Consider the following 14508-nt stretch of genomic DNA (forward strand, 5'->3'; position numbering starts at 1 on the left):
TAACACGTGCATTTCCTAACGTAGAAAGTTACTGTTTAAACTGTTGCTATTTTTAACTCATTTATTTATATGGAACGTTGCATTCCTTTAAAAATGAAATAAAGTAATTAATAAATATTTTATTTTTATTTAAATGTTCACCTGGGCTCATTTTTATTTTATTTTTAATCAATTTTTACTAAAATAGATCAATGTCACCCATACCATACCCATCGCATATCTAAATAGCACTGCGTGATTTGATAAATACTTTGTAGGACGAAAAAGGTGATAAATAGTAGTACGAAAGTTGCATTTGGCTTATCAAATATTGCTATGACAATTTAATATACTTACCTTAATGTCTTTAACAAATAAACAACCCGAGGAAACGACTCTAAATTTCTGTTTAATAAGGTTGACAATGCACCATCGTTCCACAACTCTATTGAGGCCTTCATTTAATCCATGGGATCTAAATAGTATTTATGTAATGCCCTCCAAAGCTACCTACATAGATCGTGTCACAAATTACGTTTGAAATTCATGGGAGCCAGCAATAGCTTCTATTAGGCAGAGTTTAAGCCTCCCAGGAGACCGCGGCCTCACGCAATGAATGGTCTTATGTAGCCATAACAAATGGCAATCATGTTTACTGTTATTGTTTTACTTGACCAGTATATTATTGGTTTCATTGCTTCATGAAGAAAAGGAACGTGTGTGACTATTGATCAGCATGCTTTCAGAACAAGATCCAAATTTGTCTTAGGGTAGTGCTTACTGGTTCCGCATAATGTTAACCGAGAAATGGCATAAGAAAGCACATGGCCTGATTTGGTGATTCATTTTAATTTAATTCATTATATAAAACTAGCTCTTGCCCACGGTTTTACCCGCGTCCCGGATGGTGACAAAAACTATCCTATATCCTTTTCGCGGGTCTAAGCCATCTCCCCTCTAATTTTCAGCTTAAACGGTTCAGCCATTCTTGAGTTGTAAAATGTGTAACTAACACGACTTTCTTTTAAATATATAGATGACCACTTTCATAGATATTCAACAATTCCTCAGCAAATAAAGAAGCTCTCATAACGAATTTCTTCGTATTTCGGAACGTACCTCGCCCAAATATTCAAGAGTGACATCATACTCTCACACGGCCGATTTCAGTCTAACTAGTAACAGGACTGAGTCGCACGGACCGTACTTCGGACACGAGCTGTTCAAGCCATAAATGTTCAAAATACGACGTGAAGCGAGCCTATGTGCGGCGGTATGGAGGCGACTGACGACCGTAACGGCCGGAATCGACATGTATGCAAGACACTTTATGCCTAGCCGGCCGATACATTTCGGGATTTGACTGCAAATGCTCGGCGTGTGGGAATTACCTCTAGTTTAGTAGAGAAATCGTTTAGGTGGAAAAGAGGTTGGGGAACTCTTTTCGTGCTTTGATTTAAAAGTTATGTGTGTAATTCTTATGAAGATGCAAATTATCATTGGCAATTTTCAACCTAAATATAATGTAAATGCATCCTTTCAATTTGGTTGAGTTCATTTCAAATATTCAGCCCACTAATTAAAATGCTCAAAAGAAATTCAAACCCTTTTTTTTATACTGCAGAGCCTTATTATCATATCATTTTATCAAGAGCTGACACGACTAACGAAAAAGTGCTAAAACTCCAAAGAGCCTAATTTTGGCGTAGTAAATTGAGAAGTCACGAATGTTAGTGAAGTAATTAATTGTTGAGATAAAGTAAATAACAGGTGCAATCCAGTTCAAGTGTGGCATCGAGCCAACGGAGCCTCTGTGAACTGAACAAATAGAATTCCACAAGTTTTAATGTCTGCTACATACCGGACTACATTGTTAGACAAACTGGAATATGCAATTACTGTTTACCTAAGAATCTGTAGGAATACCTGGAGTTGCTCCTTGTTTCTTCATAGGGCTAACCTTGTATTTAAATATTAGCCTATTGCTATGCACTGCTGAACGTAAGCGTTCACCAATGACTGAATGTTCTGAGCAGCTCGCATCATCTATCCGCTACCCGCCATCTCCTTCAGGTATGAACCAGTCCATGATAATGTACTGATCAATATATAAACACCATATACTTCTTCACAAAATTATAAGATAAAATGCCTTAAATTCTTTTAGACAACTGCAAATGTAATTCAATAGATTAAGCCATTTTAGAGTATAAACGTTACAAACACACAACCTTTCGCATATACAAAAGTTATTCAGCTAAGATTAGGATTCAACGCTAACAAATCACAGATTACCCAAATTATCAATTGGATACCGACCATTTAATAAGAGATAATAATAAATTGACGTCAATAGAAGTCTGTGTTATTTAGCCTTTTTTTAACAGAATGTAGGTACTATTAATGAATTAAAAAAAAACAAATGGTCCACAAAAAAGTAAGAAATGTTTTAAAAAGACATCCACACCAGTTTTCTAATTAATAAAATTCAGGATTTTTATTTTTACGTACCTCATGGCCGTTTTTAATTAAGTTCAGCATTTATATTTTTTTATTCGCACTATTTAGATTGGATCTTTTTGGTCTGCGTAAATTCTAAGTCACGTATATCGTTCGCGTGTACTTTATGAATGTACTGAATTCAATAGGCATTTTGAACTTCGAGATTCCGTAGTTTAGTCACCTACACTATTCCAGCGGTTTCACTACTTCCCACACCTGCATCGAAAAAAATTAAAAACCTCCCAGGATATTACAAATCGTCGACAAATTGCTCAAAGAGACTCAGCATACATTTCTGAAATAGATGAGAAGTCTTGAAAATATTGTTTACTAAACGTTCATCCTAAGTCAAGTTGAGTAGAAATCAGGTGCATATGCACCTCTAACACAACAACTTTATCTCAGATTTTAGGAACATAAATCAGTGCAAAAAATGTCTTTGCGTCATCCCAATGTTGTTCTATGCAAATGACATTTAATTTCTGCTTGGATACTAAAACGGCATTATATTAAACATTTACTTTCTGTTTTTTCTTATCTTAAGAGATAAAGCTAAGGCTTTTGAAATATCTTCAATAGTGATGCGATAAGGTTGTTACCCGTGTACCGTGGCCCGTAAGCAGTCACTTGGATAAAAAGTTAAGCCTTCCTCGATAAATAGGGCTAAGTAACACTAAAATAATTTTTCAAAATCAAAAGAGTAAAAACAAACTCATTTTTATAACATTAGTAACATCAGATAAATAGTCTCAGTTCTGTAGTCTTTGAAAAATAATAACAACCAATCATGTGTCAGGTGCAAAATAACAATATTTTAATGATGCTGCATTTATGAGAGTTCAATTACCTACCTACCCTATATACCTACATACCTACCCTATGCCTACTAACTTGCTCACTCGTCAAAACAAAAAATATTATAAAAATATCGCGGTCATAATCTAATTAATGTAACCATTGTTGTTGCTATAAATATGTACTACGTTCTTCTTACCTATTTCCCATAATCATTATTAAAATAAAGAAGATATATTTACTTGAAAAAAAAATTCTTTTTTGCCTAACAGTTCGTAATGAGAACCATTAATTTTAATTTAGTCATTTAAGTGTGATAAAATATTTTTTCCCTAAAATTAGCATATTTATTAATACAATTATGACTTCCTTGAATATATTACTAGGTAACAGCCATTAAATAGGTTCCGAAGGCAATCAAATGCTTGATAAGCAAACAAAAGAAAATCTCAACATTTTAGATTTAACAAAAAAATATCAACGACGTAAATATAGAGACGATTTTAAAACAAAAAATAATAGGACATTATCCGGACGACCTGAGCAGTATATATTGAGAGGTTTCTTGAAATCCATCATCAGTGTCATCCTTACTGCTAACAGTAGAAGGAGCTTGTCAAATAGTTATTTATTAATAATTAATTAACAATGTTCAAGTCACAGTGTTTGTTGTTGTGTTTGTGCTTCGTAGCTGCGTCTTTCGGCAATATCGGTAATATACAATGATAATCAATTCCGTTAAATTTTCTTAAAATGCTTAATTTTGCTAAAAATAGATTTACTTTTTTGTTTATTTACTTTGTTTATTATTTTTAACTTCACACCTTACGAGAATATCGTAGATCATATAAAGGTCAGGTTTCCTCAAGATGTTTCCTTCACCTTTACTCCGTCACTAGTGTCCAAGATTTACCGACTTAGGAAGTACATAATACAGCTTAAAGTTACATTGGTACTTGTCTGACTAGAAAGAACCCCTTACTTGACAGGCTTAACCACTTGGCCACCACGATTTACAAATTCCATACATATTAATCCTATTTTTTTTTCGCAGCTCCTTTCATTGACAAATGCGAATGGAGCGACAAGGCCTGCTTGGTCAAGTCTTCGCAGAAGGCAGTACCATTCCTAGCAGCTGGCTTGAAGGAAATCGGCCTCCCGCCCCTGGATCCCTTGAAAATGAGCAAGGCTACGTTACAAGAGGGAGAATTGAAGATAGAATTTGAGGACATGACTGTCATCGGTACCAGCAAATGTAAAGTGGTTAACGTAGAGTAAGTATTTCTTTACTTATCCTAATTATGTGTGACCTCTTGACAAATCTCCATACTATCGAAACATATTACAGTCTCTAGCTATTCCTGGATATTTTACCTTTATAAATTGAGCGTAGCATCAGAATACAACTTACTTCCATACTAAAGGTAGACTTCATTACAATCAGTTCAGCTTTGGCATTTAAAATATTAGTTAGTGGTATTTTTTTATGGGTTTATCACTACTAAATAATGCACTAACTTTTTCACAGGCGCAACTTGGATCAATCTAGCTTGTTATTCGAAGCTGAATGCCCAATCAAGGTGGAGGGTACCTACACTGGATCTGGCAAGTTAATATTTGCGCCTTTCGAAGGACATGGTGCATTCGAAGTGCAGACAAGTAAGACCCTTATTTACATAGTCTATTTTCCTTAAAAGCTTTTCACACTTTTGATTCAATTTTTAGAAGTTATGAATTTACTGTCTTTTATTTTTATATTCTATCAAATTCTTTATCTATCGTACAAAGGTACAAGGGGAGCCTGAATACGATTTCCCGGACCGATATATCGAGAAAGAATGTTTGTCAATTTTCTACCTGACAATAAGTACTTAGCAGCCTGTCTGGATTTTCACCAAATGAGTGGCAAAAATCTTATATGATTAGTTTTTATAACTAAGATAAAATAGACATAACCGAATCGAGAATACTTTTTTGAAGTAGAAAAAAATAAAAGATTGCATATATTGTTGTCACATATGATTCGTTAAACACATGTTTTTTTGTTTAGACAAAATCTTCATCTCCATCAAGGCGGAGATAAAGACTGTGACCGGCGCAGATGGAGTAGAACACTGGCAGGTTGGAAAAGTTGAAAACAGTTACGACTGTATAGAAAAAGCAACGTTCAAGTTCGAGAACCTGTTCAATGGTGATAAGTCAAAGGGTAAGATAACCTATTTAAGTATTAAGATTTCAGCTATTCTATCTGGTGATTTCAGCTGGTTACTTGATAAAAAGCACGTATCTCTGTCTTGGTTTAACAGTCGGCGATGTTAGGCAATTTTTGCTTCATATTCGGTCTGATACCGGCTAAATAGCTAACCTTTATAGTGCTTACTACCTATTTATTCAAACCCGTACTGATTTATTTATGAGCCAAACCAATTATTATCGTCTGACTTTAAAGTCTTCAATGTACGGATAGGTTAACTTTCGTCTGAATCGGTTGAACTGTTTCAGCGTGAAAGTATTAAGTTCAATAGCACAATTTGCAATATTTCGTAACCTTAAATTTTAAGAAACCCAATAATCCTTCATAACACTGTATACCACATAGCGTATCAGATTCCGTCTACAGTGACGATCCACAATCCAACATGCCGTCTTAATAAAAATATTATTTTTCTATTTCAGCTGACCCAATCATGGTGATCTTCGACCAGAGCTGGAAGGAGCTCATGAGTTCAGTCGCCAAGCCCATCGTGAACGCCATCGTTGACGAATACGTCAGTGCCATCAAAATCTTTGCTGATAAAGTACCCAGAAGTGAACTTGAGTAAAATAACTTGTAACTTACTAAGCATGCTTTTGCATTGATAACGTAGTATAAAAGGAATATACGCTCAAACCTAAGACCAATGACACAATGTTCTTTTTTTAAATAAAATCTAAATTCAATTCGTTCGTTTTTCTTTCAAGATAAGAACACCACTTTTACATGGCAACTTCTAAGCACATTGTTGTTTAAGTGAAAAGTATTATGTGGATATATGACACTTTTTGGGGTTTATCAATATTATCACCAAAGAATCCATACTTTTCATGCACAATCATCATCATCATCATCATCTCAGCCATAGAACGTCCACTGCTGAATATAGGCGACCTGCATCCAGCGTCTTCCGGCGACCTTTATAAGATTGTCACCTTAATGCACAATAAGTCACAACAATTAATTTGCCGCTTCAAAATAAAAACACACCAACTCGTTACAAAATTATTTCACGATAATTAAAACATACCTCTTAAGTATTAATTAAACAATTCTATAAGTAGCCGGTAATAAAAACTCAATATTTATTTATTTACACAGTAAACACGGTAGGCGGTGGAGTCGCCATCAATTGCATCATTAATATTTTTTATAGTTAACTATATTCACGATAATTTAATTGAGCCGTTCGTGTGTGTAGGTAATTAAATGCACAACTCAGGCGCATATCTGTTTGGGTTATAAAACAGATACAAAGTAATAATTTTAAATCGACGGTTAAGTTAAGCTTTTGGTCACATATTAGCTACTGAACAATCAAATCTTTTCTGATATTATGTGTTTATATCTTCTAGCTCAGTAGGTTCAGTTTAAGTTACAGTCCTTTAAGATTCATTATGCCTCTCATTCACATTTCGTAAATCAACTCTCATTTTGACAACTTCGATCTTTTTTCTGTAGTACAATTCTCTCCACTTTTCTTGAATTCCACTGTACTTCCAAACTACTAAGAATATAACTTTTGAAAGTTCCATTGGTACTTCTACTTTCTTTCCGTAAACTTGTTCTTCAGATACGGGCTCCTTAAAAATCCGCTATAAGTATTAATGCTTACTGTAATTAGATAGTTATATCTTTAACTAGAGAAACCCAACTTCGCATGGGTACCTATTATATGAAATAGATATACCTATTCCACAACTTTCCTTACGAATCATCTGCCTATCAGTAAAAACCACATGAAAATCAGCGCGGCAATTTTTGCTCTACCAACCTATAATACTAAGTGATAAAGATCAGGTACTAGCTCGAACACCTACCTACTACCTTGCCAACTGTAGTGAATCTTAGTATACTGACAGCACCTACTTAACACAAACAACATCCACAGTCCACTTACAGGCGTTAATCATACAAATCACTTGGACGGACGACTCACTAAATTCAAATCGCACTGGTCCTCCGTCATTGCAGGGCTGTCAGTCGAGAGCTGTAATTAGCGCTCTGCCAGTGAAGGGTGACGCGACTGGACAAATGACGCTTGGAATAATGGAGTAGGTAGTACCTACTGGTACACTTCTTGAATATTAAGTGACAACCCTGTGCAGTTTTGAGAAGGGAATTTGTTTTTGGTGCTTTTGTTATTCTTTTGTTTTTATTGTCACTCTAGGAATTTAAATCCTATCGACCAGTTTCACTGGTCATTGATAGTCTCTGATAGCCTATCAAGAAATTATCTGACAGATGAACTCTATATAACTTTTGGTTTTACAGGTCTTGGCTATTTATATCTGGCAGAAAATACACATAAAAAGCCTATATCTGGTACATAGACTTAATTTTAAAAAAATTAAATTAAAAATTATCTATCAGATAGGTAACTGACACTTTATCGGTAGCCAGTGAAACCGGGCCATGAATAATGAAAACAATTGAATCAATTAGATGTTCGCTTCAACAAAAATGTATGTTTTGTGGCCCTAAATGACTGCGCCGACCTTTTAGTTAATCTATTATTTGAGGAAATTAAAATCTTCATTAAAACTATGAATACAAAAAATAGAAGCAGATGCCTATTTAACGGCAATTAATGCCGAAGATATTTTTTACTACAAATACCCGTATTAATGTAGCCATAAAAGTAATGCTTTAACTACAAGTGGTTAATTCTTTGGTTAAGTAATATAAGACACAGCATAAATAATGTCAGAATACTAAGTCGATACAAAATTATTAGGAAGGAAATTAATAGAGTTAGAATATTACACATAATATGTAACGTTACAATATTACACTTTTGAGATATGATTTGGCCAAGAGAGTGCCAATATATGGTACTACCTTCTGCCAGAGGTTTCACCCGCATCCTGTGGAAACCTCTGCACGAACCCGGATAAAAAGCCTAGCCTATAGCCTTCCTTGATAAATGGGTTATCTAACACTGAAAGAATTTTTCAAATCGGACCAGTAGTTCCTGAGATTAGCGCGTTTAAACAAACAAACAAACTCTTCAGCTTTATAATATTAGTATAGAAAGTGTGATACAATAGTTAAATTATCGTGAACTTTTTTCAATAAATCTCTGTAATCCTCGCCTCCTTTTTTTATGTAACTAAAGGTTTACTTTCTAGTACTGTTCTAAATTTCGTCCATATTGGCACGTCGCAATTCAGACTAACAACGTCAAACTTTAGTCCCTTTAACCTTCTGACACAGTCCAACTTTACACAAGCCGTCAGTTGTTCTCCATTATATTTTACAATAAGTAAACTGTGGGAATAAACTCGTAAACAGAAAGCTATAAACTAACAAAATTTTTGAGTTGTTCAACGTGGCGGACCGCAGAATATTATTAACAACTTTTATTACGGAATGCGTCTCGTAAAAGCATTTTATTTTCATATTTTTTATTTTATAAACAATATCGCGCCTGTCTGTTAATTTAGTAGACGTGATTTTTTTACAGCTTTCTTCAATTTTCTTACTTGGACGATAAACTTTAAACTTGGTTAACATATACCTATACATATTTTTAAAGTAATTTTACTAGTCATATAATCAGATATTTCGCTGAATCTGGTAAGACTTCGATAACATAGTTTTACTTGCCACTGAAAAAATCATTTTTCCCCTTTTTTCTATACATATTTCCTTATTCATTTAAATACTCCAAACAAACAACAATACAGATTTCGAAATCTTAACGTTTTAATAACCCTAACACGAAATACCACCAGCTAGTTAGGCAAACAAAATAATAAATACCTACTCCCACTTAACAGCTCCCAAAGTTCAATCACTTTTGAAAACCCCCATCTAAGTCTAGTGCTATCTAAACCTACGTACAGTAGGTACCTATTGAGTTGTACTGAGTACGGTCGTAAAGCTTCAACTGTGAATTCACAGATGCGACGAATACAGTTTAAGTGAAAAGTTCGACGTTAGACTCGTTTCAAGTAACTTGTAAAATAAAATGTTGGACATCTTTACTTTTTTTTTCAGCGTGTAATGTAAGAATGGAGAGGGACCATTTCGACTTATATCGCGTAATATACTTAACAGTGAATAAAGCTCACTTTAAGCTACTCTTAGAACTTTCTTTCTTAATAAACGCAATCTAAAACAGTACACCAAAAAAATACATGATCTTAAGGCATCCTTTTCTACCCATAACGAGACTTTACCCGCAGCTTCAGTCTGTCTTCGTAGTTGTAATATCAGTAAGGTTTATTAGGTAGGTAGGTTTTATTAAAAGAAACTTATCTCATTAATTCTTTATTTTAGTCATATCTTTATCCTTTTTTTATTTGTGTACCAATTCCCATACTTTCGTTCTAACGTCTTAACATTCCATTGACACATACATCCGTGTCATTTTCACTCACTGTACTGCAGTTTGCACTGACGAACTTAACTTGTGTTTTGTGTTAAGTCTTTTGTTACGAAGATTTATTGCTCTCTTTGAAGTTACGGACTCTGATCTTGGACAAGCATTATCTACTTATAGTGTTTGTGGTTTCAAGTATATTGTGTTCCTGGTTTATTGAATTAACGATAATACTTTTGTTTTGTAAGTTAATTGGAAAATAATGCACGCCTGGAAAGTTTGTGATTCTTTTTGGGAAATTCTTTGGATGGAGTAAATATAGCTGGATAGCATTATGTGTTCAGTTTAGGCGAACGGTACTCATTAAAGTAAAAGTCAAGTACAATATTAAATTGGTTGACATGTATTTCGAATCATCGTCATGGTAAGCGCTCCTTTCATTAAATTTGGTTGGTGATATAGGTATAAAAGATAGGATTAGATTCATAAAGTTGCGAAAGTCTTTAGGAAACTCTTTACTGTATTCATTAGACACCAGACATTCAAGGCTAAATCACTTTACATACACTTACCGTCTTAAATCCTGAAACTCCTTGAATAATTCACATACAAAATTGTTCATCAAATATGACGAATATTTCATGCGATAGACATATCAAACGCTGAAATAACTGCGGCAGGCGTAATGAAGTCGCGGTATCACAGGTGGCTTTCATGAAATTCAGTAACACACGTTCAGTGCACACGGCACACTTTTAGTCGGCCGATTGTTTGTTTGGGCGCATAAATCAGCATGGAAGACGAATGGCAGTATGCACATTACGTAAATCAAGTATCTATCCGGTATCAAACCGACGGAAAACTTAGATTGGAATCAAGATTTTCTTTAAAAAAAATTGTTAAACTTCGAGTCAACTGTCGGCCGACTATTTAGTTTTCAGTGTGCGGGTATTGTGTATGTAAATTAGCTTTCTCTCATTTTCCATTTAATTTATGAAATGCATTATTTTACGCCACGTTTATTCTACACGAGTTTATTAAACAACATATTGCGTTTATTCAGTTTTATTTTAATTAATTTCTAATTTAGTTGTAGTTTTGTTAATTTGCAATTATTATAACAAAGATGTGTGTGCTCTTTATATTTAAATATTTTCATCATCTGTAATTTTCTTTCTGAAAGATTATTTCATTGACCGAATCAATACAACTGTAAGGAGCGCGTTGATCCAATCGCTGGCCATGCTAAGACAGACCCCAGAGGTCTAATTCTGTGCCTAGTTTAAGTTACACGAGATTTAATATGCGAAAGAAACAAATAAATGAAAAAAATTCAATCTAATTGATTACGTAAGATGTTTTTACACGTTAAAAGGATGTAAGTCCATTATTCCGATACGTTGTAAAGTTAAGTGTATTAGCTTAATACCCCTCGTCGTAAAACGCAAACTGGGTTAAAAGGATGACCGCAAATCTCTTAGAGTATGGACCCGCAATCTCTCACTGCTTGTCCGATTGACATACATATTTTAAACTGCATGTCAGGGCTATGTACGAATAATACTACATAGTTGGATTTTTGAAGCACTGGTAAACATGAAAATGAAGTATGTAGAAAACGCATATTTCGTAAATAATACTTGGGGTTTATAAACATAATTTCAGTGGAATCATAATTGGGGTATGTTGAAAATAATTATTTTTTACCTATGACTTCTTAAAACTCATGTTATGCCCCTTATATATAAGGGTTATGGCCCTTATATGTAAGTGATAAAGTATTAACTGAAAATGTAACTAAAATATAATTTTAAGCGCCTTACAAAATACGCATAGCAAATGTTGTACATTACTGAACTCAAATTCTATACAGATTTTATCAGAAAAACCTCCCTTTACATATTTTAGAGGTATATAGTATAGCATTTAAGCTCATTAAGGGTGAACTAGAAAATATACTATAAGTATAAAACTCCAGTAAAATATAAAATCTTTTTATGGTTTCTTGATTCGATTCATGTTTGAAGTTTTAATATTCTTTCATAAACTAGAAACAGTTTCCTTTGAGTCATCCGTATCTCGCTATAATAAACTTAAAATTTTTTGCCACTTAAAAAAAATACGCGTAAAATGTTTTTGTGAAAAGGCTGTGTAGGTACATTATTGTTAGGTACACACTATAAAACTTTTATTTTATTAATGTTCTCAATAAAATGTGTCTAGCCAAACCTAATAAAAAGGTGACGCAAAACTAAATTAAATCTAATATTTGAAAAGTTTTTATATCATGCAGCTCCAGCCTTTATTTTGTTAGTAAACAATAAATCAAAGACAAATAAACTATTTAATTTTCTCATATTTGTTTGTCAAATTAAAACTTTTTCTATTTACTGTTTCAGATTTTATGACAAAAATAAATTGAAGTTAAACGATACTATGGATTTATTTTTGCAATTAGTATACTTACATAAAAATAGATAAAGGTTTTAAACTTTCTAGATTGACGTTCATGGGGACACCATGTATAAAAATAATCGGGACTTAAACGCGATACTGCATAGGTGGTACACACTGTATTACACTTATATAATATAAGACTAGCCGTTTTCCCGCGGTTTCACCCGCGTCCCGTGGGAGCAACGGGATAAAATATAGCCTATGTTACTCGCAGATAATATAGCTTTCTAAATTGTTAAAGAATATTTAAAATCGGTCCAGTAGTTTTTGAGTTTATCCATCACAACCAAACAAACAAACAAAGTTTTCCTCTTTATAATATTAGTATAGATAGTATAGAAAAATAAATAACTCATTTCATAGATAACTCTACTATTACGTAGTAGGTAATATATAAGTATTTTTTAGCCACAACGGCACTGAATTTTAAAATCACACACGATCGTAACATATCTATTCTGCAAACGATGAAACAAATGAACATCACACACATCTCACTCACGATGCTAACACGACACGTTCACACCAATCCATCATATGCTTCCATCATCATCATCATCCCGATGTATCCTTCTGGCACTGGGCAAACACCTCGAGCTATAACTTGCAAGCTCACTACTGTCATCAATGTGTTACTAGAACCGCTGGCAGCTCAGTAATTAAACCGACCGATATGGACAGACTTGGTCCCGGATGTACGATACAAGGGAACTGGGAAATTAGCTGGCAATTCGTACAAATAGATCGCGTATTGGGATTTAGAGTGGGAATTCGTATTTGAGTACACTTGCGTTTGTGTAAGTTTGAAGTAATTTCAATTTAGTTTAATTATTGTAGTTCTATTAATTAACTTGCACTACATGTGTATTAATCATTGTTCAATATTCTCTCAGCATTCTATAATATCTCAATTTAAGTAAATTAATAAAATTAAAGAAGATGTAAACAAAAAATCAGAACATTCTACAAAACTTTACTTTTAAACACACGAGGCGTTAAATGTAAAACACAGACTTTTCAATCCTAATTATAAGACCATAAGTACGAATGACAACTAATCAAGACTTAATAAAATGGCGGCCCAAAAGTATCTGAAAGAAAATGAAACAACGGCAAAAGACAATCCTATTAAATTACTTCCCTTACATGATGTAACTGCCGAATCCTCAGCAACAATAACTCAACCAAATCATTAGTCCCGATAAAAATAAATCTCAAATGTAATTTCTAAATGCATCCACGCGTCCCCTGAAGCGACAGGTTATAAGGGGGAACAAATACATTGGCAGAGATATCAGTCCCCCAGTCATATAGAGGTACATACTGTCATACATATGGGAAAAAGGTCGAAAGGAAAAATACGTAGCCTTAAACTTTGTTTGTTTTTTTACAAGTGACTGATGAGAAACGGAGGATGGTATTGGATGTTTACGTGATGTTCTTTTGTTTTGTTTTTGGCGCTAGATTTGGTATATAGATAAATAAATAAAGTTTCCCAGAAATGGGGGAAAATACTTACGGCTGAGGACAACTGTCTTATCGATAGAAGTAATTTTTGTAGACACATTTCGTCATATTGATTTAGACGAAATTTGTCAGTTTCAGGAAAAACATCGCGTACTTATAACGTTGGTAAGCTTGACTTTTCCAACTTTCTATGAAAGCTTCGCCGAACAAATGAGATACGGCGATTTTATAGAGTTTTCTTAGATTTTGTTCAATACCAAGGCTTACCCAGAAAATTCCCTGCAAATCCTTACTGATGTAACCTCTAAGAATTTTCTCGGTAAAGAAATATGCTTTGGTAGAACCTTGTAGCTTCCCGTTTATAAACATAATTTCATTGAGTTTACGAAACCTTATTCTACTGATAACATCTCAGAAAAATCTAACCAGGTTGGTGTAAAAAAACAGGCTTTAATTTCATTTATTCGCAAAGAAGGTCAAATGTATCAGGTTAAGACCTAATGACTACTATTTAAGGACTCCAAATATTATTTGCAACAAACGCATCCATCGCATACTACATTAGCGTCGTTAGCCCATAAATATTCATCCTCTGAACTCAACCGACAGGCGCAAGTGGATATTGAAGGCATTCCAGACTGGCCGCTCGATATATCTGCGAACAGACCTTGCAGACTGAATGCTATCGACCAGTCCAATACGACACCTTTATCAGTATTGTAACTGT

The 14508-nt window shown here is 34.0% G+C and overlaps 1 protein-coding gene across 1 annotated transcript; it reads left to right on the forward strand.

Annotated features, from left to right (window-relative positions):
* Positions 1-3836: 3836 nt before the first annotated feature.
* On the forward strand, positions 3837-6216 carry LOC110370278 (protein takeout). The gene is made up of 5 exons (XM_021326022.3): positions 3837-3988; positions 4331-4550; positions 4805-4935; positions 5327-5482; positions 5953-6216. The coding sequence occupies exons 1-5, from the start codon at positions 3925-3927 to the stop codon at positions 6096-6098; spliced, it is 717 nt and encodes a 238-aa protein (XP_021181697.3). The 5' UTR covers positions 3837-3924; the 3' UTR covers positions 6099-6216.
* Positions 6217-14508: the final 8292 nt, after the last annotated feature.

Source organism: Helicoverpa armigera, chromosome 7 (genome assembly GCF_030705265.1).
Source record: "Helicoverpa armigera isolate CAAS_96S chromosome 7, ASM3070526v1, whole genome shotgun sequence".
NCBI lineage: Eukaryota > Metazoa > Arthropoda > Insecta > Lepidoptera > Noctuidae > Helicoverpa > Helicoverpa armigera.